The 24,372-nt window shown below is 38.7% G+C and overlaps 1 protein-coding gene across 3 annotated transcripts in view; it reads right to left on the bottom strand.

The window, feature by feature from the left end:
- galnt14 (UDP-N-acetyl-alpha-D-galactosamine:polypeptide N-acetylgalactosaminyltransferase 14 (GalNAc-T14)) overlaps positions 1–24,372 on the bottom strand; it is a 175,656-nt gene that overhangs the window by 27,027 nt on the left and 124,257 nt on the right. For all 3 annotated transcript variants that reach the window (XM_046061570.1, XM_046061571.1, XM_046061569.1), the window contains 5 exons: positions 22,948–23,013; positions 16,702–16,823; positions 10,304–10,391; positions 7,932–8,016; positions 2,896–2,999 (listed from right to left, as the gene is read on the bottom strand). In XM_046061570.1, the coding sequence (XP_045917526.1) occupies positions 2,896–2,999; positions 7,932–8,016; positions 10,304–10,391; positions 16,702–16,823; positions 22,948–23,013 (465 nt within the window). The remainder of the gene's footprint in view (positions 1–2,895; positions 3,000–7,931; positions 8,017–10,303; positions 10,392–16,701; positions 16,824–22,947; positions 23,014–24,372) is intronic.

Here is a 24,372-nt window from a genome sequence, read left to right as displayed (position 1 = left end):
CTGCATGTGTGTTCGTTTGACCTGCTTATACTGTGCTCATTCTCCCATGTGAGCACAGCAGCACAGATAAAGGACACAACTAACTTCACTTTAGTTCACATCATCGTGTGCGTGTTGTTATAGCGTTAAAGTTTCTGTCTGTCTGTGAGCTCAGAGGAGAGGAAGAGAGAAATAACAGAGTTTCCCCAAAGAACGAGATGCTGAGAACTTTACAAAGTTTTACAGCGATTGCGAGGGAGAGAGAGAGAGAATAGGAGAGAGGAAGAGAAGAAATGAGCGCATGGACTGGGTTTGACGAGGATGAAGAGAGATGGAAGTAAAGATGAAACACCAGAGAGTACAATGGAGAACAAGGGAAGTCAGCGAGATAGTGAGATACCGACACAGAGCCTGTGAGACTGACAGAAACATGACAGAGAGTAAATGAGTGTGTATGTGTGCGTGTGCGTGTGTGTGTGTGTGTGTTTTGGGGAGAGAGAGGAAAAGCAGGCTAACAGTCTTTCATTGATCTGAGAAAAGCAGCAGTACAGCTATCAGCAAACTGACTCCAACACTCACACACACACACACACACACACACAGAGTTCACATGACTGGAGGCAGGTAGCAGCAGGAGAGCCAGATGTTGCTTCTGGATAGATGTCAGACTGTAAGGACTTTTTTTCTGTTGAATGAAAGGTTCACCTTCGTTCACCTTTATATTCCTGTCAGTTAACTCAGCAGCTTAATCATTCCTTCCTCTTTGTTCTCCACTCAGCTGTTCATGAGCCATTTGTGCACTTTATTATGATAGCTATCTAAAAGCCAACCTTGTCTAATAGAAAATATGATTACAGTATAAAACTGATTTGCTATGTGAAATATGTTTTGGAGGAAACGCAACTGTTGCCTGGATTGTGTTCACGGGCAACACTTTTTTTTCTAGTCCAGGACGCGTGACTGCTCTGTATTATAGGGAGGAGGTCAGGATGCATGAACAAAGGACCAGCCCATCTCCTGCTTCAAGTGAGTGTCAGTGTTTTCTATATTTAACCAAGATCATGATTGTGAAGGAATTTTAGGGGTACTATGACACAGGTTTCCTCATATCATGTTAGAGTCAATTACTGAGCTAAAATAAGCCAAAGGTGTCGGCCTGTGGCTCTCCAGAACAGTAGGTCAGACCTGCTTGGTCGACTGAATGACGCAGCTGTCTTGATAATGATGCACTGTTATCCATTTGTTCCAGATTATCAGACTGACTGGTTTCATGTAGAAAGTGTTGCATGTGCCTTGTGTTATGACAGAAAATTGTGTCCTCTTACATTTAATCTTTTATGCGTGTTCTTTTACTTTTATTATTATTATTGTTGTTGTTGTTGTTGTTGTTGTTGTTGCTGTTGTTATGTCTTATAGATATATATATATATATATATATATATATATATATATTATATATATATAGATATATATATGTATTGTGTTTTTTATCCTTAACCTTTCCTTCTTCTATACTCCTTATGTTAGTTAGTCTGTCCACATTTACTAGAGATTAGGTCAGAGCTGTGAGATTGTTTTGGTGTTTTCCCCCTCTTGTTATCTTTGCTTGAATCTTCATTCAAGGCTGGGAGAAGATCTCTGTCCCCCAAAACATAGAAACCTACTAATCTTCACACATGTATAGAGGGGTGAACAACTGGTGAATCCCTGTAGGTCTAAGAAGGATAAATATCCCCACACAGGAAGTACTACTACTCAGACTTGGTGTTGGCATTGCATGTGTTCACACTTTGTATGCTGGCACTGTATCTCCCTGGCCGGGCTCAGTACACAATGCCGTGTTAGTCTTCATCAGTCTCCAAAACTTGTTCATCACTCCAGAACCTGGCTCACTCAATTTCCAGATGCCTGTAGCATAATAATTGTAGAAAATCTGGATATGATAAGATCAATATAAAGGTTTCTTCATTCTGTTGATTTAAAAAACATAAACTGGGTGAGGTTATTATATTTCAGACCAAACAATTTGTGAATATAAACTAGTTGTTCATGAACATTAAATAACAGGGTTGCTAGAAACACAATGAAGAAATTGACTATTCTTACTACCGCCGCTCAGACGTAAAGCATCAAACACTGTATTTGCATTGGGTGTTTCTCGTCCATCAGACACAAGGGGAAGCACTGAGCTTATTGGGATTTGTGTACAACCGTAAGCATGTCACTACATTACAATTACAAACCCATCCTCGAAAAAACAACTGAAAAATTAAACATTAATTGAAATAAATAACCATTTAAACCAAGGTATCTATCCCTTTAATAATCTCTCTGGGTGAATTAGTTTTGTTTGTGGGCAATGTGGGATATTTATGATTTAATATTCCATATATTGTGATTGAGTATTGTATTGTAATGTAAACTGAGAGGAAACCATAAATATTTATATTTTTTTGGTAATGATTTTCCAGTTGGTAGACCTTTAATAGATTAACTTGACAGTGTACTGCTGGTGTCTTCTCAGATTAGAGAGCTTTTGGTTTTCTGCCTCTAGGTTGACTCTAGGGTGTGCAAGAGTTTTTAAAAGTTTTAAACTAGCATAAATAATAAACATTTCTTTTTTGATGCACATGGGTGACATGTGGTGAGATTTCTTTCTAAATATGTGTCATTATGGCACCAGTATTGCACCAGTAATTTAAATCGGTGCAATTTTATTTATTTTTACCAGCTCTCTCTGGCAGGATGATGATGTAAACATATGTCAGACTATCAGAGCTGCAGAAGCCTTAAAAAGGATCAATTACAGTTCTACATACATTCAAACCTCACTAATTTCAGTTACTACATCATAACCACTATATTTCTTTGTTTGTCAGTGTGGTCAGCTTCGTGTCTGTAAAACCAACGACTCACCAAAGTTCTCCCCGCCCCAGATGTCCATGGCAGTGTCGTATTTGCCGAGGTGATTGAACCAGGACCTGTCAATGACAAAGAGCCCTCCCGCGATGATGGGAGTCCTGTCAGAGAAAGAGAAACAACAACAAGAGAGAGAGAGAGGAGTGTGTGTGGTTTTTAGAATGATATTTCAATAGTGTCTGTAGTGTAATTTTGTTGAACCTCCCGTTTCTCGCTGACATTTATGCTTGAGTTTCTCCAGAATTTAATCAAATCTAAAGTCATTCACCTCTTTTGTTGCTCTCTGTATTTTCCAGAATAGAAAAGGTTGGTTTGCTGCCCCACACACATACAAACAGAGGCTGATTCATGATCTGGACGATGTGACGGGTGAATAGCTGAGGGCGAGCATGTGTCATCAAATACCCTCTGTTCATCAACAATTATCCTGCCTGCAAATAGCACTCTGTGTGTATGTGTGTGAGAGAGTCTGTATGTGGGTAGAAGCACATAAAACCTTTTTCAAGCTCAATTTGTCCTTGTGTGTTTAAAGGAAGTCTGTGTGTATGTAAAACTTTGTGCTTTGTTTGTGAAATTATCATAAAATAACTTGGCATATAAATTAAATGAGACAAGGCTGGTGCATATTTGTGTGTGTGTCTGTGTGTAATCTTCTACTTTTATCTTTGCGAGGACCGATCCACAAAGGTCGTTTTACCTAAACAAGTTTCCAAGCTTATCAGACATCAGAATACTGCACTGCATTTAGGATATCATGAGACCGGATTTTACAAATCTGAAAATGTATCCATGGTGACAGTCATTTAATCCTGAGTCATGGCGATCACCAGGTAAACAGCGTTCGAGTTACAAAGTAATCTACGGTACAAGGGAAGGCTGCACAATATATCGTTTCAGCATGGTCATCACAATGTGCCCTTGCCCAATAGTCACATCACAGAACAATGCAATGTCAAGAAAGTCAAATTACCTCAAATACTTCCACTTTTGTGTTGTTTGATACAAAAGGAAAACTAGTACAGTTCTCATTTTCCATTACTAATGTACAAAAGAAGTCTGATGGAACATCATTTACTCTAATTTAAGGGTTCTTGGATACACAGTTTGTTGCTAGTGAGTAACAAGCAGGTTCTGCATGCACAGCAAACCACCAATCACAATATTGTTCTCGATCAGTTTATCAAACCGCTAAAATAGGCCCTGTCCCTGTTAGTTGTCAACAACAACTTTAAAACAAGCGAGGAACAGGAGAAAACCACTGACACTGTGGATTTGGTAACAAAAAGAAAAGCTACTTTTGTAAACCACTCAGGCTGGTGTTTAACTGCTTTTTTATCTTTATTTTTTATCATTTTGTTTAAATAATGTTTACTGCATTAAAGCTCAAGAAAGCATATGCACTCAAAAAAAAGTGATTTTCCCCCCTACAGAATCGCCCCAGTAATTCTAGGTTGCTTAACTCTTCTCAAATAGAGTAATTGAAGTAATCTGCTGACAATTCCTGTATTTTTTCATATCAAAATATATCGCAGAAGAAAAATATTGTAATGTCAGTTTTTTCAAAAGTGCGTGTGTCTCGGTCCAGCTTCCGCAGGTTGACGTCACACAGACAAAAGCAGCTCACTGACATCCAGGTAGAGAGAGACCATCATAATAAACACTTCATCTCTGTACCTGTATCTCCATAACACACACACCAAAGCATACACCCACACATACACACATACAGGCACATCACCACCTGTCAATCTCTAAGTCGTTTAACACTCCACACATGCCTCCACTAAAAAGTTAGTAAAAGAAAGTCAGACAGTCACAAGTTGGCACCGCAGTAAATCTGGGCTCCTGCCACCAATCTGACTTATGAAGAAGGAACGAAGCCAAAGTTTATTATTTATAACTCTGTGTGTGTGAGGCTGAGGCTCCTCTGCCTTCCTTTGTGTGTTTGTTCATCTCTCCAAAGCAAATGATTTGTCAGGCATTGATGATTTGATTTTGTGTAAACTTTCAGTCAATTAAGTTTTTCGCCACAGTGCAGCATGCTGGGCTGTGGCGAAAAACAGGTCAAAACAGGGTGATACATTTGTTACTCATTGTTGAGGATCTGCGTCATTTGTCATTTTAGCAGTGGTTGGTCACCCAAAGACTGCTATTACCCACCACAGCCACAGAAAATGTGAAGTTTATTATTATGTTTATGTTTTGTTGTAATAGTCTATGATTGTGGGTCCTTCCTGCCATATTCTGAAAGTCTTAAATTATGGGCTAGAGCCTTTTGGAAAAATTGTTTATATGTCAAATTCAATACACTGACAATGTACAGCAATTTATATTTATGAATCATGTGTTTTTCATAATTGCGAAAATGTTTGATACATTATCATGACATAGCTGATTGTGAGGTTCAAAATGTAACCCATACCTGTGCAGAAACAGGCAAACTCTATAGATGGACATACACAGTCAGATGTAATGTTGAAACCTCATAGCTATACTAAAAATACTGGCACTTTTATAATGGTTTGACTTGCTGTCTATTTGCTGCTGTTGCTCGTCATTGCTCTGTCTCAGTATTTTCCCTATATGCATTCAACAGCAACACAATATGCTCGCTATCTCTGGGGACGAGCGAGGATTATAAATCGAACATGGCCAAACATTGCCACCATTTTGCAGTCTGTTATTGGTGGTTCGAAAGTGCAGTTGTTGCTGCTTACCTATTAAAAGTTCAGCAAAGACGTTGAGACGACACAGAACGGCTCAGAGTTAGGCCACTCCTCTTTATCAAAGGCGGTACCCTGTTTGTCTTTATGAACAGTTATGTCTGTTAGCTAACTACAAAGTCAGAGAGATAGAACATAAATATTAGGGCTGTCCCCGACTAAGGATTTACATAGTCGAATCAGAATCGTCAAGTCCTGCCAATAGTCGACTGATAGTCAAATCATGTGTGAGCGGAGTGAGGAGGTTACACATGGTAGCTCCGCTTTAATTTTGAGAATCTGCAGGGCTGCAGTCTCTATTCATTCAACTTACACTGTAAATTTCCAGCTAAACTGAGGCTTTTTGAAGACCTTTTTCTCTCTCTCTCTCTCTCTCTCGCTTGTCATTCACCAGTCTTGTGTGAGTTTTGCGTGCGTGCCGTGCTGCCGACAACTGCATGCACGTCGTGGTTCCTTGCGGATCTATTTCAAGTAGCTATTTAAAAACGATAAATTATTCTTTGTTTGGTTCATCAACGGTGATAAATTATCCGAAAGTCCCGCGACGTGCGGACAACTCTGCACAACACCAATGAAGCTGGGGCTCCGTCCGTTCAGCAAGTGTTCCTCTTCCGCCACCACACATACTCTACTCCTACACATGTGCACTGACAACCCAGGGTTAGGGTTACAATTTTGGATTTATTCACACACTTTAAAAACATTTATTGAAAGTTTTATTCTTTTTACATGTTTATTTACAGCATTAAACGTTGAAATGTATATTGTAATAGGCTGTAAATGAACTTAATGGGAGAAAACTGGAATCTTTGACTATTGGGGCTCAGCCCTAACATATATATATATATATATATATATATATATATATAAAGATCAGATATCTTAAGGACCACCAAACTCTATATATCTGAAAATACATTCCACAGTGCCATGTCATACACACCGAAAGCAATTAGTTCACCATAAGGTTACATCAATTCACTGGAGTCTTGGAGTAGAAATGTCAGGTGGATCTAAAGTTGGCCTGACTTTGTGCAAGTGCAAGTAGTACAATTCATTCTTGGTGACTGCAGTAGAAAGAAAAAACAAACTCTGACACGGGATATTAAAAAAAGAATAATTTGGTTGATCCTTATCGGTAAGTCATCTTCACTGGGAAAAGACTGAAGTATATATTTAACTAAACGTAATTCCATAACTGCACTACCTTTCAGACCACAAATGTCAAAAAAGTATGTTCATACATGTTCATGCAGTGATATCAACAAGAAAACGCACACAATCGTTAACCTTTATAACTTCAATCTATCGCTGACTGAAATACATGGTAGGCTACAACAAAGCTAGAGATCTCTAAGTCCTTAAAGGTAATAGTTTGTGAGCACAAAACAATCCCCTTTCACAGCTTTAGGGGCTATAAAGTTGAGGATGCCAATGGGTTCAAAAGCTTAGACACAATGAAAACAACTTCATGAAGAAAAGTGTTGTACTTGTTTATAATAAAATCTAAAGATAGCTGTTTAAATGGATCCCATATCTAATAATGAACTCACTAGAAGTGTGTGTATATGATTTGATTGTTGTTAACTGTTGTTACTTTTAAAACATTTCTTATAGCCTCATTTGAAATACAATATATTTTATATGGCAAAACATATTTTGGATATGCATGCAGAGAAATTTAAGTGTTTTGACTGTTCAAAGTATAAAAGTATAGTGAAAGATACATACACTCAGAATTACAATCTTCCCTATGGAGACTATGGCTAAAAACTGCTTGTCTGTACAGATCATGTGCACGCACACACAAGCACACAGAAACATTCAGACCACATTTAGCAGCAATTAAAACTCTCCACTCGAGCTTGAAAATAGGAAGTGAAGATCAGGGTTATACGCCCCCGTCAAACTTTTTGCGGCAAGTTTTTTATGTATTTTCTTTCTGGACTTTCTGAACATGAGGATAACTTCCTCAAATATTTGGTGAATAGTCAGAGAAAGGAAGAACTTTACATGTTAGAAACCAACTTGAGCTTTCAGGTTTAAAATGAAAGCAACATTAGCTGATTCTGTCGTGTCATAGTTTCTTTTTTCCACATTTCCTTTTTATTAACATCAGGACTGGAATCTTCATTTTTTTTTTTTTCCTGTCACTCCTACCCTCCTCTTCACCCTCTTTTTCCTACCTTCTCTATTTCTACTTGTTTGCATTAACTTAATGAACCACTGCAGTCTATTGTAAATTTTCGTGTATATGTGCATTGCCATTATACTTTACATTTGTGTGTGTATGTGCATCAGTATGTTTACTTGATTGGCTGGGTAGGGTCGGTCCGACGAGCTCTCTGTTCAGGTGACAGCTGCTCCCACTTAAAATGGAGACTCCAATCAAAACCTGGAGAAAAAAGTATATACATGTACATATATTTTATGTTTTATAGCCACATTTCTTTTTGCTGATATTATGGTAAATCAATACATAGTGAAAAGAGGAAGGAGGAAATTATATGTTCAGTTTTTATATGTTCAGTTCATTTCTTAACAAATTGCGGGGTGGTGATGGGGCAATGGATAAGACACGTGCCTTTGGTGTGAGAGACCTGGGTTCAATTCCCCACTGTGATACATCCAATGTGTCCCTGAGCAACACACTTAACCCCTAGTTGCTCTGGAGGCGTGCGACCTCCGACATAAATAGCACTTGTAAGTCACTTTGAATAAAAGCGTCAGATAAATGCAATGCAAATTGCATATTTATTGTTACAAATATCAATAATCCATCTGTTTCAGTGTGTGTGGACGTACAAGCAAGCAAATGTGTGTGTTGGTTTGTGTGTGTTTGCTGATAAGGCAGTCCAGCAGGCCAAGGACTTGCTGCCACAGCACTCCCATCCCCCATCTGTGTGTGTCATGTGTGTGTCTGTACATTTCATCACGTGTGTGTGAGTGTGTGTGTGTGTCTCAACATGTGTCTGGATCAAAGAAAGTCCATCTTATGGCCATCTTTTTTTATGTAATAAGCGACAGCTTCATCTATAATTAAAATGTCCTTTGTGAGCCCAACTATCACCATCGATTTCCCTGTGTGTGTGTGTGTGTGTGTGTGTGTGTGCATGTGAGAGAGAGAGAGAGAGAGACAGTGAGAGGGTGGGAGTGAGAGAGAGAGAGAGAGAGACAGGGCTATTATCAGCATTGATTGGCGGATTGCTGTTACCAAGTGAAGAAGATTGGAATACGACAGGCTAATGGAAAGAGAGAGGGACTAAGCTCTTAGGAGAGATTGGCTTCAGAAAAAGTGAGGGACGAGTGAAGAACACAGCTGCGAGTTGTTCTCATGCATTACCAGGCCATTTGGTTTCAGCACGTCTGTAACTGCAGAATCTTGTCAAGCTAAAAGGAGATTCTCTGCTCTACATCACCAATCTGAGATCCACTTTCACTGCTATTAGAGGTTTCCTGCTTTCAAGTTTTCAAGACTGCAGTTCAGCAAAGCACAAATAATTAGAACTAGCACTTTCAAACGGACGAGACTCTGGGATATAAGAGGTCTTTAAGAGGACACAGACCTCCGATGTGAAACGGAACCATAAACTGGCGGATATTTCAAACATTTAAATACTATATGTCTAAATTTTCAAGTGAGAAAAGCTTTTTCTGGCACATAGGGTTTTGGAAGTACAATTCATTGTTTGCACAGACAGTGACAGGTGACTGACAGTGGGAGCACTTTAAGATATGGATGGATATACAAGTACGTTATGTCAGACTGGGATTGACATTTTTTTATTGTTATCTCTGGTATTTTTACAGTCCACCATCCATTCTTCAAGATTGAGACAGGCATTTAATATTAGAATTTTTAACAAATACGAATAAAAAATAATATTAATTTGCTCATGTTTTGTAGTGAATCTTGAGTACAACAGTGGTAAAAAATATCTGTTTCTTTTACATAAAACCGTGAGATAACCGTGACCTACTACAAGGGGTATTTTAATATGAAATGAAAAAATTAAATTATTCTAGCAGTGAGCAGAAGCTAAAGAGCACACTTTGTAGAAACATTATAATACATTCAGCATTTTAAATCAGTTCACCTGGGGATACGAGGTCAATTTTGGATGGATTCAACAACTATGGTGCAGTTTTGTTCCCATCTGTTCAGATTCACGCCTCTGATTGAATTTTTTATAATATGGCAGCTAAAGCTCATGGGTATTGTAGTATTTTCAGCCATCCACCATCCCATACTGATGGGAAAAAATATGATTTTGAAAAACCAGCAGTTTCTCCCACTGAACAACTCTATACTTTCCTCCCAGCTCAGTGGTGATGATTTTGAATGCCAACACAGTTTCAAATTTAGCATCAAAACATTAGCAGGAATTTTTTTGATATACATTTCTGAATCCAGTGTTAAAGATAAGAACATATTCAAGGAAAAGACTACTCAGGGTCCTTCGGAGATATTGCCTAAAAGCACCTTGAGGGTCATTGCTAGAAACAAATATTCAAAAGTGTTCTTGTTTGAGGTTCACAGCAGTGAGAATAGGTTCATGAACTCATCACGAAGGGTCTCCTTCATAAATCTGGAAGCCTAAAGAGTTTCTCTCTGTCATCAAAAGACACCATGAATGTGCCTCTGAGCCATTTTATATGTGTGGATAGAAGAATTTCCATACCTCCACGGAGATCAGCGGAGGCCGCCACGTAGGCAAAAGTGTCCATGTTGATGATGTCGATGACCGGGCTGACCACACGGGTTGGGTCCTGGACATAAACACAAAAAAAACCACACACACGCATTCACATTAGGTTAGGGCAATAAAGCAAATAAATATAGGTGTAGTGGCAGAAAAAAAATTAGAAGGGAGAAAAAAGAAACCAGAGCAAATGGCAGAAAGGAAAAAAGCCAGGGACAAAAAGAGAAAACAACCGAGAAGGTGAATGTGTTCCTGTGTGCAGACCATCAAATTTCAATGCAATGACTTCATTTTTCTGTCTAATGTGTGTGCATGTGTGTGTGAAAGAGGCTGTATATTCCAAGGTCATTATATTGCACCACATTAAAAGGAATTTCAGTCACTCTGCACCAGTCATGCACACAGCACATTATGTGAGGTGAGAGTGACCTCTACCTCTTCTCACTTAGTTCAGTTCCATTTTTTTCCACTTTACTGGCATTAGTGTGAGAATGTTGAGTCATATGAAAATAATAAATACTGAAAACTTTTCCAACTAGAAGGACAACTGGAGAGTGCCTCTCACAATGTTAACAAAAGGGAAAAATCATTTGTGTATCCGCCCCGTGATTTGAATCCACTCCAACATTTTAATGGGTTCTTCTTTGGCCCACCCTTCCACCAAGTTTCATGAAAATCGTGCCAGTAGTTTTTCCGCAATCCTACCGACAAACAAACAAACAGCACCGAAAACATAACTCATTGGCGAAGGTAATGAAAGGAAAATTCATCTGAAAAAATAAATAGCATGCTGAATAGAGTCGATGAATGTAAGACCACAAGGACATTGGCGACATTCAGTACTTTTTCTTTCAAGAAGGTTTTCAGGTTTTTTAATTTGTATTAGTGTTAGGGATATGCAGGGTAAGGAGACAAGCTCAGAACTGATATCTCAAGAACACTGAAGTCTTGACCCCACATTGGCCTGATAGGAAACAGCTGCAGGGCCCAGTAGATGTTCTGGTATAAAAACTGAAATTACTGTTGCTGAAAAAGAAACTCTGAGAATTCTTTAAACATACATGATAATTTGGGAAGTTCCTACTTTTATCCTGAACTACACACAATGCCTCACTGGGATCAGGGCGTCTTTGAAGTCTGGGTGACAGCAGGAGGCCAAACAAGCTAACAAACAAAGCTGGCCATGAATCATGTTATAGTGTAGTTTAAGGTCTAGAAAGTTCTGTTTTAAAGCCAAAAATCTCAGCACAAAGGTAGGTATTCAGTACATTAGGGGTATAGCATATTGTATGACATAAGATACCTGTGAAATGCTGTGAGAATGGTGTGATACTGAAGTTTGTTGAGCTCCTATGTGCTGCAGATAATGCGCTTGTCTCAAGCAACAAGAAAACTGTTAGCTGCTGACTCAGCTCTTCACTCTGCATCATGTGCCTGTATCAGCTTCACAGAACAAGACCAACAGTGTTGTGAATAATAACTCTAACACAATACCACTGACAATTTCTAACTGACCCTAAAACCACAAGTTATAGTTTTTATATTTCTGTTTTTATAATAGTTAAACAAATGTGATATAATGTGTTAATTGGTGAACTTTACAGGTTTTAAAAGGTGAAGTTTTAACCTTTGGGGAAAGAAAGAAAGCAAATTATATATTTCCCAAAATGTAAAACATGTCAATATGCATTTAATTACTTACTTAATAAATTACTGTTTGCAGGATCAAACCACATCAGCGGTGTAAAGGATGAAGAGGCTGGTGTGTTGACTTTATAAATGTATGTGGATAAGTGCAGATTTAATTAGATTACAAAAGCAATGCTTTATGTTTTTGGCTGGTGGATATAACTCTACTCTTGTTTCCCAAAACTCAAGTTTACAGATTCATAATGTATTATTGTCTTTTGGGTATTATTGTCTTTACACTTCTTAAAGCAACTTGTTTTTGAAAAGTGCTCTACAAATAAAGATTATTATTATTATTATTATTATTATTATTATATTATTATTATAATAATGACTTACACATAACACAGAAAGCATACAAGTTAAAAAATATTAAATATCGACACCTATCACTTTCAGAAAATACGTTATTTTCCCATATCACTCCTTACTGTGTAATCGTCCATAAAGCGATGAGACTCCTTTGGATTTAGCTTAGTTATTGCCTCTTTAACCCTTAAACAGTGTCCTAAACCCTTGTAAAAGTGAGAACTGGCAAAATGTCTGCACATGATTTCACTCATATTTCTGCCTTGATGGCACCATTTGCTCTTTACAAGGATAAAAGTACAACACACACACACACACACACACACAAAACATGCCAGAGTTGAGGTCCCTGTTAAATCATGGAGTGTCCCTCTATTAGTTTGGTCAAACGGCTGGATGCGTCTTTAGCCAGTGATATTACAGAGCAGGTGGAGCGGTTCTGGACCATTAGCTGCAGGGTCAGTGCAAGGGGACGCGGGCTGCATCCCTCTACAGCTCCAACCACATTACAAAGCACTGCGTCTGCTTTAATAGCTGTTACGGTAATGACACTGTGCAGCACTCAGGGTGAAGCATTCGCGACATTACTGTTGTAATTGGATGATTGTTATTTTCAAATCGCTGGGGAGCAGTTTTTTAATTTCAGCCATTTCTTCTTTTTTTTTTTTTTACACCTGATTTGAAATGAGAACATTTGATGAGCAAGCTAAGAGGAAAACTGACCCCCCCAAACATCCAGCATCATTCCTCATGCAGGTTTCTTGCATTCGTGCTGATCGTGGATTATATAGTTCTTTACTGAACACTATGCATTATGACCATAATCCAGCAGGATAAACTTTCAATTTACATATCCAAAGAACATAGAGGGGGTTGATGGTTTTAGGCTTTGGATTTTATTCCTTAATTTTATATTGAAAGAGCTGAAGAGGAGCAGAAGAGGTTGTTATCTGTTGTTGTTGTTAGTTCATTATTGTTGGCCAGGACACTCTTGATAAAAAGATATTTAATCTCAGAGAGGCTTTCAATGGGGCTGGTTAAATGTGTTCAACTAAAGGAGAAGAAAAAAAAAAGCAATGATGTGAAGCAGTCAAAAATGAAAGATAAAATGTAAACTGATAATCTGCTAAGCAATTATCCTGATGTTGGCTTTGGTGCTTTGCTCTGAAGACTGCAGCTAACATCAAAAAGCAATGCCCATCAATCTAAAAACATAAGGAGCTCCACATTACACACTTTTATCTTTGGTTTTGTTTTTTCTATCTTGAGGCAGTGCCAGTGTATGTAGTTTAAGCTCATGGGCGCTCATTGGGTATGCCTTTCTCTGCACCCTCTGTGCCGTTGCAATTACTTGTGTTGTTCCTTTATTCTGTAAAGGAAGTTTGAGTTTCTGTAGGTGTCACTCTCTGTCTTTGTTCATTAAACCTTTGTTGCTAAGGTTAATTATCGCTATCTAACTTAATACAGGAAACATACCACTTGCTTACTCACTTGCCTCCCAGGAAAAGGGATACTAGGGATGCACCCATATATTTAACTTTTTAATGAGTTTGTTTTTTAGTTCTCACTTTTTATATCCTGTATAATGGAGGCAAATGATCCCACAATAAGAGTAGCGAATAAGCAGTGTCAATAAATAAACCACAGTTACCATCATCTTTTGAAGATGACAAAGAAATGTGCCACTTTATTGTCTTATTAACTGAAACCGCCATATAGTAAAATTAATAATCAATAGGTAAATGCTGCCTGGGTGTGGAGAACAGCACACTTTAGAGTGATGGACATAGGTTGAATTAATCCTCCACAGAATAAATCAGCAAAGGAGAAGCGAAATTAATATTTACAGGATAATTTTATAGAAGATTTTCTTACTTTACATCACTCCTCTGACTATAAAATAAACATAAAACAGTCATTTGGCATGAAGTTTAAACAATGATTTGTTTAATAACATTCGACAACATCATTTTCCACAAGTTTTAGACAAAGAATTGCTGTCGTTGAAACTGTAAAATATTTTTTTGTTTTTTAGCTAAAATGGCCCTGCAAGTTCTGCATGGTACACCAATGTCATTCAGAATATAGACAGTGAAATATAATGTATGAATGAAACCCAGTGAAAGCAAGTGGAACAGAACTTGGAAGTTGGGCAGGACTTTAGCTCTCTCTATCAGCGAGACAGACTATTATTATTTTGAAGGTAATAGAACTTTATGGTGGTGTGCAGTTCTGCTTCTGAGTGTGTTTGTTTACCTGGATCAATACCTCATACTTTTAAATCTTAATATATGACTACAAAGTGACTGGACAGACAGTGATGGATGACTCTCCTACGCACACACAAGCATGAATATGGATGATTCTGGTAGCGGCACAATCAGATCAGGCTCTGCTGTGGTTTTACTTATTGATCGCTGCTCTATAGATGGAGATCAAAGGTCTTTAATAACAGCAAAACCAACTGTTGAATTGATGCATTGTAGAAAGAGGAGACAGGTGAGAATATGAACGATGGCAAGAAAAAAAGGTGTGTGGAGAGGAGCCAAATTAGGTGATAAAGAAAGAAAGAAAGAAAGAAAAGGTGGGGGAAGGTGTAAAGAGAGGACAGGAGAGAAGACAGATGATTGTAAAAGAAGAGACAAAGGGGAAAGGGAGGTGTAAACAGAGCAGAGGACATTTGAGGGAAATAGGAGATGGGTTGAGAAAACACAAGAGGAAGTTTGAGCAGAGAGGGAGGAAAATGAGAGGCGACAAGGGTGGATAAAAGGGAAAGAATAAAATGAGAGAAGAGAAGAAAGAGAGGAGATGAATAAAAGGAGGAGGTCACATGTGAGGAGGGAGGACCAGAGAGGATGACATATAGGCAAAAAGGAGACAAGAAAGGAGGAGAAGTGGTAGAAGAGAGCATGACAGGAGTAATAAAGAACAGACAGAGGTGGAAGGATGTGCAAAGAAGAAAGGAGGGAAATGATTGTAGGAGAAGAGACATGGAGAGGAGCTGTAAAGAGCAATACAGGTTAGAGGACATGAGAGGGGAGGACAGGAGGAAATGGCGAGAAAAAAGAGGAGAAGAAGTAGGGAAGTCAAAAGGGGAAGACGATGTGTAAGGGTATGGAAGGAGGGAAAGTGACAGGAAATGGCATGAAGTAAGTGTTGTAAGGTGAGGAGTTAAAAGGGAGAAAGAGTAAAAGTGTAGGAGATCAGAGAATAAAAGAGGAGAAAGGGGTGTTAGAGGATAGAAATGGAGAGGAGGCATAGGGGTAAATTACACTGTGGACGCTGGGGACATGTCCCCACCACTTTATGAAATGGCTGATTTTGTCCCCATCACTTTTTTAAGAACATAATGTGTTAAAAATGTTCTGAAAAGTAGTTTGCTATGAGAAATGTTAACTAACAAGTGAAAATGCTACTTGAAAGGTTTATTTGCACAATAAAATAAACATGCAATGCAATTTATATATAGAAGAAAGAAATGTGCATTGTCCAAAAAAAAAAGAAACAGCTACTGATTGCTGCATTATATTACATTATATTTTTATATTTTGAATTGTCACCTGCCACCTGGATTTTGTTTCCCTTTATATAAATAAAAGCATTTCCATAAATCCCTGCAGAAAGTCTCCAGAATGCAGGAAATCATGTGATTAACGCTCAAAATCATATATTTCAGCATTGAATATTTCTTCAAAATAATGTTAAAATATATTCTCATCTTGTTCTTGTGAACCCAATATTGTCACACCCCTAATCTGAGCCGCTAAGTGAAGCCCTTGAGAGGAGGCATCGAGAAAGCTAAGTGAGACCAAGGGAGGAAGGAAGAATTAGATGGTAAGAGAGACAAAGAGAAGTGGTATGGAGGGAAAGAATGAGGTAAAGGGAGAGACCTGAGAAAAGAGGAGAGGAAAAATGAAATGGACAAAAAGAGGAGGTATGAATATAGACAAACGGTGAGAGGAGGAGAAGAAGAAGGACGGAGGAGCAGGGGACAGAGAAAAAAGGAGGCGAGAGAAAAGGGAGGAGGAAATGACAAAGGGTAAAAAGTGGCATGAGGAGAAGAGGAGATGAAGAGGAAGAGAGGACGGAAGACAAACAGAGGAGAGAAGAGGGGAGGAGCGAGGTGAAGGAGAGAGTGCAGCACTTATTTCTTAATGCGAGGCAATCAGACCGACAGCTATTTTCTCTTATGGTGCTGTTTCAACTCGACCACTAGAGTCATCTCTCTCTCTCTCTCTCTCGCTCACGCACACACACACACACACTCTTCTTCAAGGTTAGACGTGTGAAAAGTGAGCTGACTTGAATTATGATTTAATCGTGAAGCTCCACACACACACACACATTGCTGGTAGATGTCAGATTGCGTTGTTGTCTACCTGTTTGATCCTCTGCAGCAAGGGGGGCAGCCAGTCTTTGTTGACCTCACAGTGGCTGTCCAGGAAGGTAAGCACCCCGGCCCTCGCGGCGTCAGCCCCCCGCACTCTGGACCTGATCAGACCTGAACAGAAATATGGAAATAGTTTTTTGCTTCATACAGTTAAACCTTATCTATAATTGTAAACATGTATGCGCTTTATAAAGTTGGCAAAGTTGGCTAGCAGTTACAGTTCACCTCCTTTTTGTTGCTGTGGTCTCCACGCGTTTATTTGATGTAACATAGGTCACGTATCTTCAACCAAGTCCAGTTGCCCCTTGACTTTAACCTTCGTCGGATATGTCACGTAATGTCCGAAACGTAGGTCCGGTTGGGAAATTAAGTTTAAAATTGTCGTTTTGGGAGGCATGGAAAAAAGGCCACCGGTAGGGTTGCTATTGTAGGATACGCTCATATGAGTCGTCCTTGGAGGTTGGTTAATTTGACCTATGTTGTCGTTTAGGACTCTCTGCCTCGGGAACTACTGTTGTCATTGACGAAGCAACTACTACAACATTTCTTAATCTGACCAGAGACTCAAGAGAAATGCCTCATGAAAGAGTCATACTGTGAATGTATAAGTAATATGCTTAATGTGTCGTTTGTTATTTCTGGTAAACAGAACAACATGTAGTGAATATTATTTACGTTGCTTTTTGAGAAACATGAATAGAACAAACAGATTTGATTTTCATTTGACAACAAAGTATTTTTTCAGTGAGGTTTTGAAAGGTCTCTGAAAGCCTGATTTTATATTGTCATAAGTAAAACATTTCATTTTTCTGCTAGTTTCTTAGCCGACTCCTACAGGATGTAACGAAGCATTTGATACTTCAGAATTCCCAATCTGATCTATACTGTATCAAACTCCAACAAGAAATTGTAGTGCTGTACAGGAACATATGTGATGTTTGTAATGAACACAATGAACCGCATGTCTTGCAGACTGTGTTCAATCCACTATGATTTGGAAACAGCATGCAGCACATTAATAAGAAGATTCTCTCTTATTTGCACAATGATATTTTATTGATTCTTATTTTCTAAGAATCAAACGAATGTAAAAAAAATACATATCCATGGTTGTTATTGTATTTCCATTTAAGATATATTTTTTAATGATTGATGGAAATGAATAAATATTTACAAAATGTAATTTACAAAAAACTTTTAAAACTAATACTAAAGTCCACCTCTGAATAGAAATCAACAATCTAATTGATAAATTTATCCTATAAAATTTTAAAGTTTACATGCAGCTGGTTTTGTGGAGGCTGACCTGAGGTGCTGGTTTAAATCATACTTCTGACAAGTAGTCGTGATTGTTGTTAACTTTCCCAGTGACTCTTCATCTCTAATACACTGCATACATACATACATACAGACTTTATACATATATACATACATACTTTAAAACCCGCACAGTATCCGTACAGTGCAGGCGCTCGGATACCGCTGATATCGAACATACAGCCTCAGAGCCGTCAGAGCTGCTCTCTGCTAAATTGAAATCCTCCACTTTGCCTGCTGAAATTGATTCTTTTCAGGGCGGCAGATCGGATAAGACAGTATATATTCAACTTTCACGCTCACGAGCTGTGACCATCAGTTACACACATACACACACACACTCCTCCATCCTCCTCCCACACACACAAACATATACACATCTGCAGGAGGACAGAATACCTTTAGGCACTGAAAGGGAATTGAACCCTTAACCTTGGCATTGTTAGTGCCTTGCTCTACCTATTGACATCCCCTATCCCTCGCTCGCTCGCTCCCTCGTTCTCTCACTCTCGCTTGCTCGCTCTCTCAGTCAGTCAGCAAAGAGGGAAATCGATGCAGGGCTCTTAGAGGCCCTGTCAGACATGGACACAACCTTTTAACAGGCCCATCACACTCTGCATGTGTGTGTGTGTGAGTGTGCACAAGAAGATAGGTTTGTGTGCATGAGTGTGAGAGAGAGAGAGAGCAGGAGTGAAAGTTAGTGTCAGGAAGAGAAAATGTGTGTTGGCTGATTGTGGTTGTGTCGTAGACGGACAGACAGAGACAGATTGTGTGTGTGTGTGTGTGTGTGTGTGTGTGTGTGTGTGTGTGTGTAAATGGGCCTGTTAGGGAGGTCTCCCTGATGGGGGCCAGTGTTTTCTTCTATTTGGACTAAATGGTCTAATCAATACTCCCTGACATGGAGACGTACTCTTTGTGTGTGTGTGCGCCCTTTTGAATAAGTGTGTACACATGTGCAAGGCTAAGTGTGCAATACTGTGTTTGTGTGTGTGTGTGTGTGTGTTACTGTGACCGTGTGCGGGTCCATTGTGAGTGTGTGTGCCGGTGACATTGTACGAGGGGCTGTGAAGTTTCACGCTGCTCTGTTAGGCCGAGGCTCAGCCAATTAAAAATCCCATTTCATCCTCAATAAGGCTTTATTTTCTGGATGGATGGACACACACACGCACGCACACACACACACATACACACACACATAAACTGGACCCACATACAAGCAAGCTCACAGATACACGAGCACGCTCACACAAGTGGACACCCATTTACTCAAAAACACACGCACACACACACCAAATATAGTGCAGGAGAGGCTGACTTTGTACAGGGGAGAGTGTTAATGTACATTAATAACTCATACATAATAATTGTCTCTACCTATCACAGCTATGTGTGTGTGTGTGTGTGTGTGTGTGTGTGTGTGTGCTATTGTACTATTGTATGTTTGTGAGGACATTTCAGACTGCATGTAGGGGCCGTGTTTTTTGAATTCTTCATTTAGGAAAATATTAAAATATTGTCAGGTGCAACCATCCTAATTCCGACGCTGGAAAGATGTCCTGTCAATATTGTTTAACAATCCATCAAGCACTTATCATATAACCCATTTACACCTGGTATTAAAATGTGTTTTTGGTGATCGGATTGCAATCGGAAGTACAGGTATAAATGCACTCAAGATGTATTAAGAATAGATTGAGATCCGATTATCCAGATCACCTCTGGAGGTGGTCAGAGACGCATTCTGACCACATTGAACACAAGTGTAAATGCAGTGAACCTTGAAAGTAAGTGTGTCCCTTCAGTTTTGTGCATGAACGCGCCTAAAGAGCGCCATTCATTGAACATGCTCATGTTTCTGGTGAACGTGAACTCATGCACTGTTGAGTCAACTTAATATAAACTACTAAAATTTCAGAAGCTGTACACATTATAAAGAAAGTTATTGCAAAGAAACGATGCCAGCCTGAAGTTAAGTTTCAGTTTCTGGCCAAGCTATTACATCGGTGCAGAGAGAGGGTCATACAAACATAAAAAGGCTTGTGCCAAACAAACACAAATAATCTCTGCATTTGTAAGCTAGCCAGGGCATCTGTACACTTAATGCATTGGCTGTTTGTGGCAAATAAATATGGACTACAAAAATATATATTTTTATTATTTATCCATATATAAAGCAATCGGAATCTACCCTTTAGATTAGGGTTAGGTTCATGTTAGGGTAAGAAACAGGAATGCATTATGTCTATGGGGGTCCTCACAAGTATATGAGTACTAACTGTATGTGTGCGTCTGTGTCAGAGAAGATATACAGTATCGGCGTGGTTTGTTTTTATGGGCATTAAAAAGACAATCAAGTCAGAAGGCCTAAAGTCATAAACTATTAACTACCCGAACTGATGAACCTTGCCTCTGTGTGTGTGTGTGTGTCTGTGTGTGTCAGTGTGTGATCAGCATGACTGCTATAATGAAATCCTTCAGTGACAGCATGTAGGACAAGTGTCCCTGTTGTTAAAGACAGAGAGGCAGACAGAGAGGTGGGTGAGAGAGAAAGGGAACGACTATAAAATATAAGAATGAAAGAAAGAAAGTGGGAAGGAAGAAAAGACAAAACAAGAGACACATTGCTGAAGCAAGTCTGTGCAGTAACATCCACCGTGCCAAAATCAAGCAAGTGGTTTCTCAAAGTTTTCTACTTTAGTTTGCCACCAGTGAGGGTGGTGCAACGAGACTGTCTGTCAGTTCATAGTTCAGAGCGGTAACGCAATCTGAACCATCCAGAGGAGATGATGCTCAAATGAAAAAGTGTAGGTGTGTTGTGTTCGCACTCATACTGTAGATCTTGTTCACAATGGTATCTTTGAACTTTGAAAGCCAAGACCTGATTAAACCTTTGTGTTGCAATTATATACAGTATAAAAGATAGGTACATAGTGAATGTTGACTTGTATGAATAAGTTGCGCTAACAGGGTCCTGTAGTTACCGTGCTGTCAGAAAGTTTGTAACAGTGTGATGCATGTTCTATAAATAAATCTGAAAATATTTCAGGTGTCATTTGCATCTTTCAGAAGGAGAGCTTTTAAAAAGGCAGTACCAGTGGGGTTTCATGTTTTATCCACATCATACACGGTGGGAAAAAAAGGGCCATGTCGTCAAAGGTGGAGACTTCAACCAGTTTCAGGCAGAGGAGAAATGGATTTCCGATCTCAAACTAAATCTACAGAAGGACTTTATCTGCCGTGTTAACTGTGACTTCTCCACACATCTTTACTTTTTATTCAGGTTTGGTTCCATTTCCTCTCTGGTCCTCTATCTTCTCCCCTGCTGCTGTACCTCATACTCAGGCTACCACATTCACTGCAGCTAACTTTTCTTTTTAGTTTTTAAACCTCTTACTGTTAATTAATTTGGACGTCTAGATTCACGCAAATCAAACCCATTTGAAATAAAATTTCCATGGTTCTCTCTGATATGCTATTTATCCTATTTATTTGGTTGTTGTTGTTGGTTACACAAAAAACCGTGGCACTAAGCTCTTTAAGTGCCACTGTTGTTGTCTTTGGTTAAATACAGATACGTTCATTTAGAACTGCAATCAAACACATACACCATAAGTGCCCAGTTATACAGTCCGGTTACTAAACGTTAATCCACACCTTCCAGCCAATCAGAATACAGCATTCTCAGTGGCAATGGTACAAAGTATATTAGTTTAGTTATTGGTTATTGGTACTCTCCTATTGGGGCTGCTTCTCCACATACATATATTTAAACTATCATGAAAAATATAGTACCTGCTGGCCACTGCATTATCTGGTGACAATAGTCTAAGAATAATGAATATAAAGATTACTGTGAATGCATAAAACTTTCACTGCTACATCTTCATATAGTTCTGAATTAATTGACAACACTGTCCGAAAAAGATCACAGGTGCCTCTGAAAAGACACCACCTGTTTTAAATTGAGTCCTGAGCACCAAACATCAGTTTCAGCTCCTTGAAGCTTCTACATCCAGAATCATCTGCGGTGGAATAATAAGAACCTTTTTTGGACCCTAACGATGCGTTTAGTTCCCAAAAATGATCATGACCCCATCACATTGTCAAGCTGTCATGTTAATTTGTGTACTGCATTCATATGTATTCTATATATAAAAGCATGGAGGCAGCTCCAAATGGATTATATAGAAAATGATAAGCATAGCCATGACGCATGACTGTATTAACCATTCAACCATCCATATTTGGAGTGATTGAGGTACTAACTCTCCAGTGGTTGTCATTTATGATTTTGCCAAGTTATTTATGAATGTTACACTTTTCTGGCATTTTACATAGAAGTCAAATTTCAGGTTGTGGTCTTGCTTTCTGGAATGTTTGGTTTCAGCTCATGGAAGACATTTTTTTCTTAAATATAATTTCGTAAATGACAGTCCGCCATCTCTCTCTGCCTCTCTGGGCTCTATTTCAGTAGCAGCTCCTGTCACTTCAATTCACCTCAGTTCTGCTCTTCCATATGTAGCAAGAGATGAATGAATCAATTTCACTTCACTCACTGACTGACCGTCTGTCTGTGAGCGTGTGTGTTTATATATGGAAATGTTTAGGTAAGGGAATGAAAAGGCCAGAGGTTTTTCATTTACCCTGAGCCAATGTTTTCAACACAGACACACACACACACACACACACTAAAATACCTTTTATACAGACATGCACACATACAGTTTACAGCTGACAAATGTATGCAGAGACACACATATACAAAAGCAGTGTGGATAATTAAACATGCAAATAGACTCACAGTCACACGTGTAGGAAAAGCTAATGCAAATTCTCTCAAACACATATGTAAACAAAGACATGTACCTCTACACACTTAATGACAAGTACACACACGGACAAACTGCTGTTGCCATACCTTCTCTTTTGTTGTTGCGAATACATTTGACTTTAGGCAGTTTGGTGAGAAGCTGACCGTCACTTTCTGAAAAGACAAAAAAGACACAAAACATTCAAATGAACAGAATAGTATATAAAATAATAGAATAGAATATTATGTGCTCTGCTGTGTAATATATTTTGATAATTTCTTGGCTCTGCAGGGAAATTTGCAGCTAGTTGAAAAGCTCTGCAGCAGCAGGACGGCAATTTAAAGCTTTCAGTTTGACAACTCAGACATTTGTTTAGTTGCTGTTCACCCGACTGGGAGCTCCCCACAGAATTTTTGAGTTGTATTAATATATTATTTTGAATATAACTGCCTGCGGTAATACATGTTTAAAAAATACTCCAGTGGAAAGTGCCAAAAAGAAAAGTAGAAAAGAAAAAACGGTGGGGGGGGGGGGGGGCAGAACTGCTGGGATATGAATCATTTACAGAAGTGAAATTCATATTTAATCGTGTTTTGGAATAACAATGTCTTTTCAAAATATTGCCTGTTCTTACAACGTCACAATTCAATTCAACACAATTCCATTATTTCTGAAAAGTACAATCATTTTAATTATTTTATTATTTACAATCAATTAATTATAATTCCAAAATAGTGAGGTAGTAATGAAAAAACTATAGAATTATTGGAAGTACTGAGCGGTAAAGTCCTGAGATGAATAAACCTGATTATAGTTAAAACCCAACAGAAGGCCTGTAGAAAAAAATTATATGCATTATTGCCTGATGCTTTTAAGTTGTATGTTTTGTCCAACCAACAATCCAAAATCAAAATATATTCAGTTTACAAAACTGAGAAATTATTTTTTTTTAATGGCTAATAGTTTCAGCTCTATTCTAGAGTAATTGTCACATTAATATCTGACAGTTAAACATACAACAAAAGCAATATTGTTATATCATACTGTTGTGATTATTATTATTATTACACAATGATGTTTTCTATTTTGTTTTCTTAAGCTCCATCCATTCAAGTCACTAATGCTTGCAAACAGAGTGACTCCATAATAGAAGCTCACATTCCTAACTTCGGTGTTTTTGTGTTAACTTCGGCCACTGCGTTCCTCCAACGAACGCAGTCTGCCTCTGCCATCCCTACATGCAAGGGATGGGTATCGATACTCGATACCTTTATGATATTGACCGAAACAGCCCAGTATCGAGTAGAATCTAAACGTCCAGTACTTGATTCAAGACCAGATCACAGCAAACAATTACTATTTGTTTGGTTTTGCTTTCAGCCAAACACGCAAGCAACACACCTTTTTTCCCCTTATGTGCCTGCAACATAAACTGTATGAAAAAAGGCATGTGTCCATGTGTCATTTTAACAGCCACTTTCGGCTACGTCTCGTTTGTCAGTGTTGCAAATTTATCACCACAAGCTTGGCTT

Source organism: Micropterus dolomieu, linkage group LG10 (genome assembly GCF_021292245.1).
Source record: "Micropterus dolomieu isolate WLL.071019.BEF.003 ecotype Adirondacks linkage group LG10, ASM2129224v1, whole genome shotgun sequence".
Classification (NCBI taxonomy): Eukaryota; Metazoa; Chordata; class Actinopteri; order Centrarchiformes; family Centrarchidae; genus Micropterus; species Micropterus dolomieu.
This window is presented reverse-complemented; position numbering and strand designations above follow the sequence as displayed.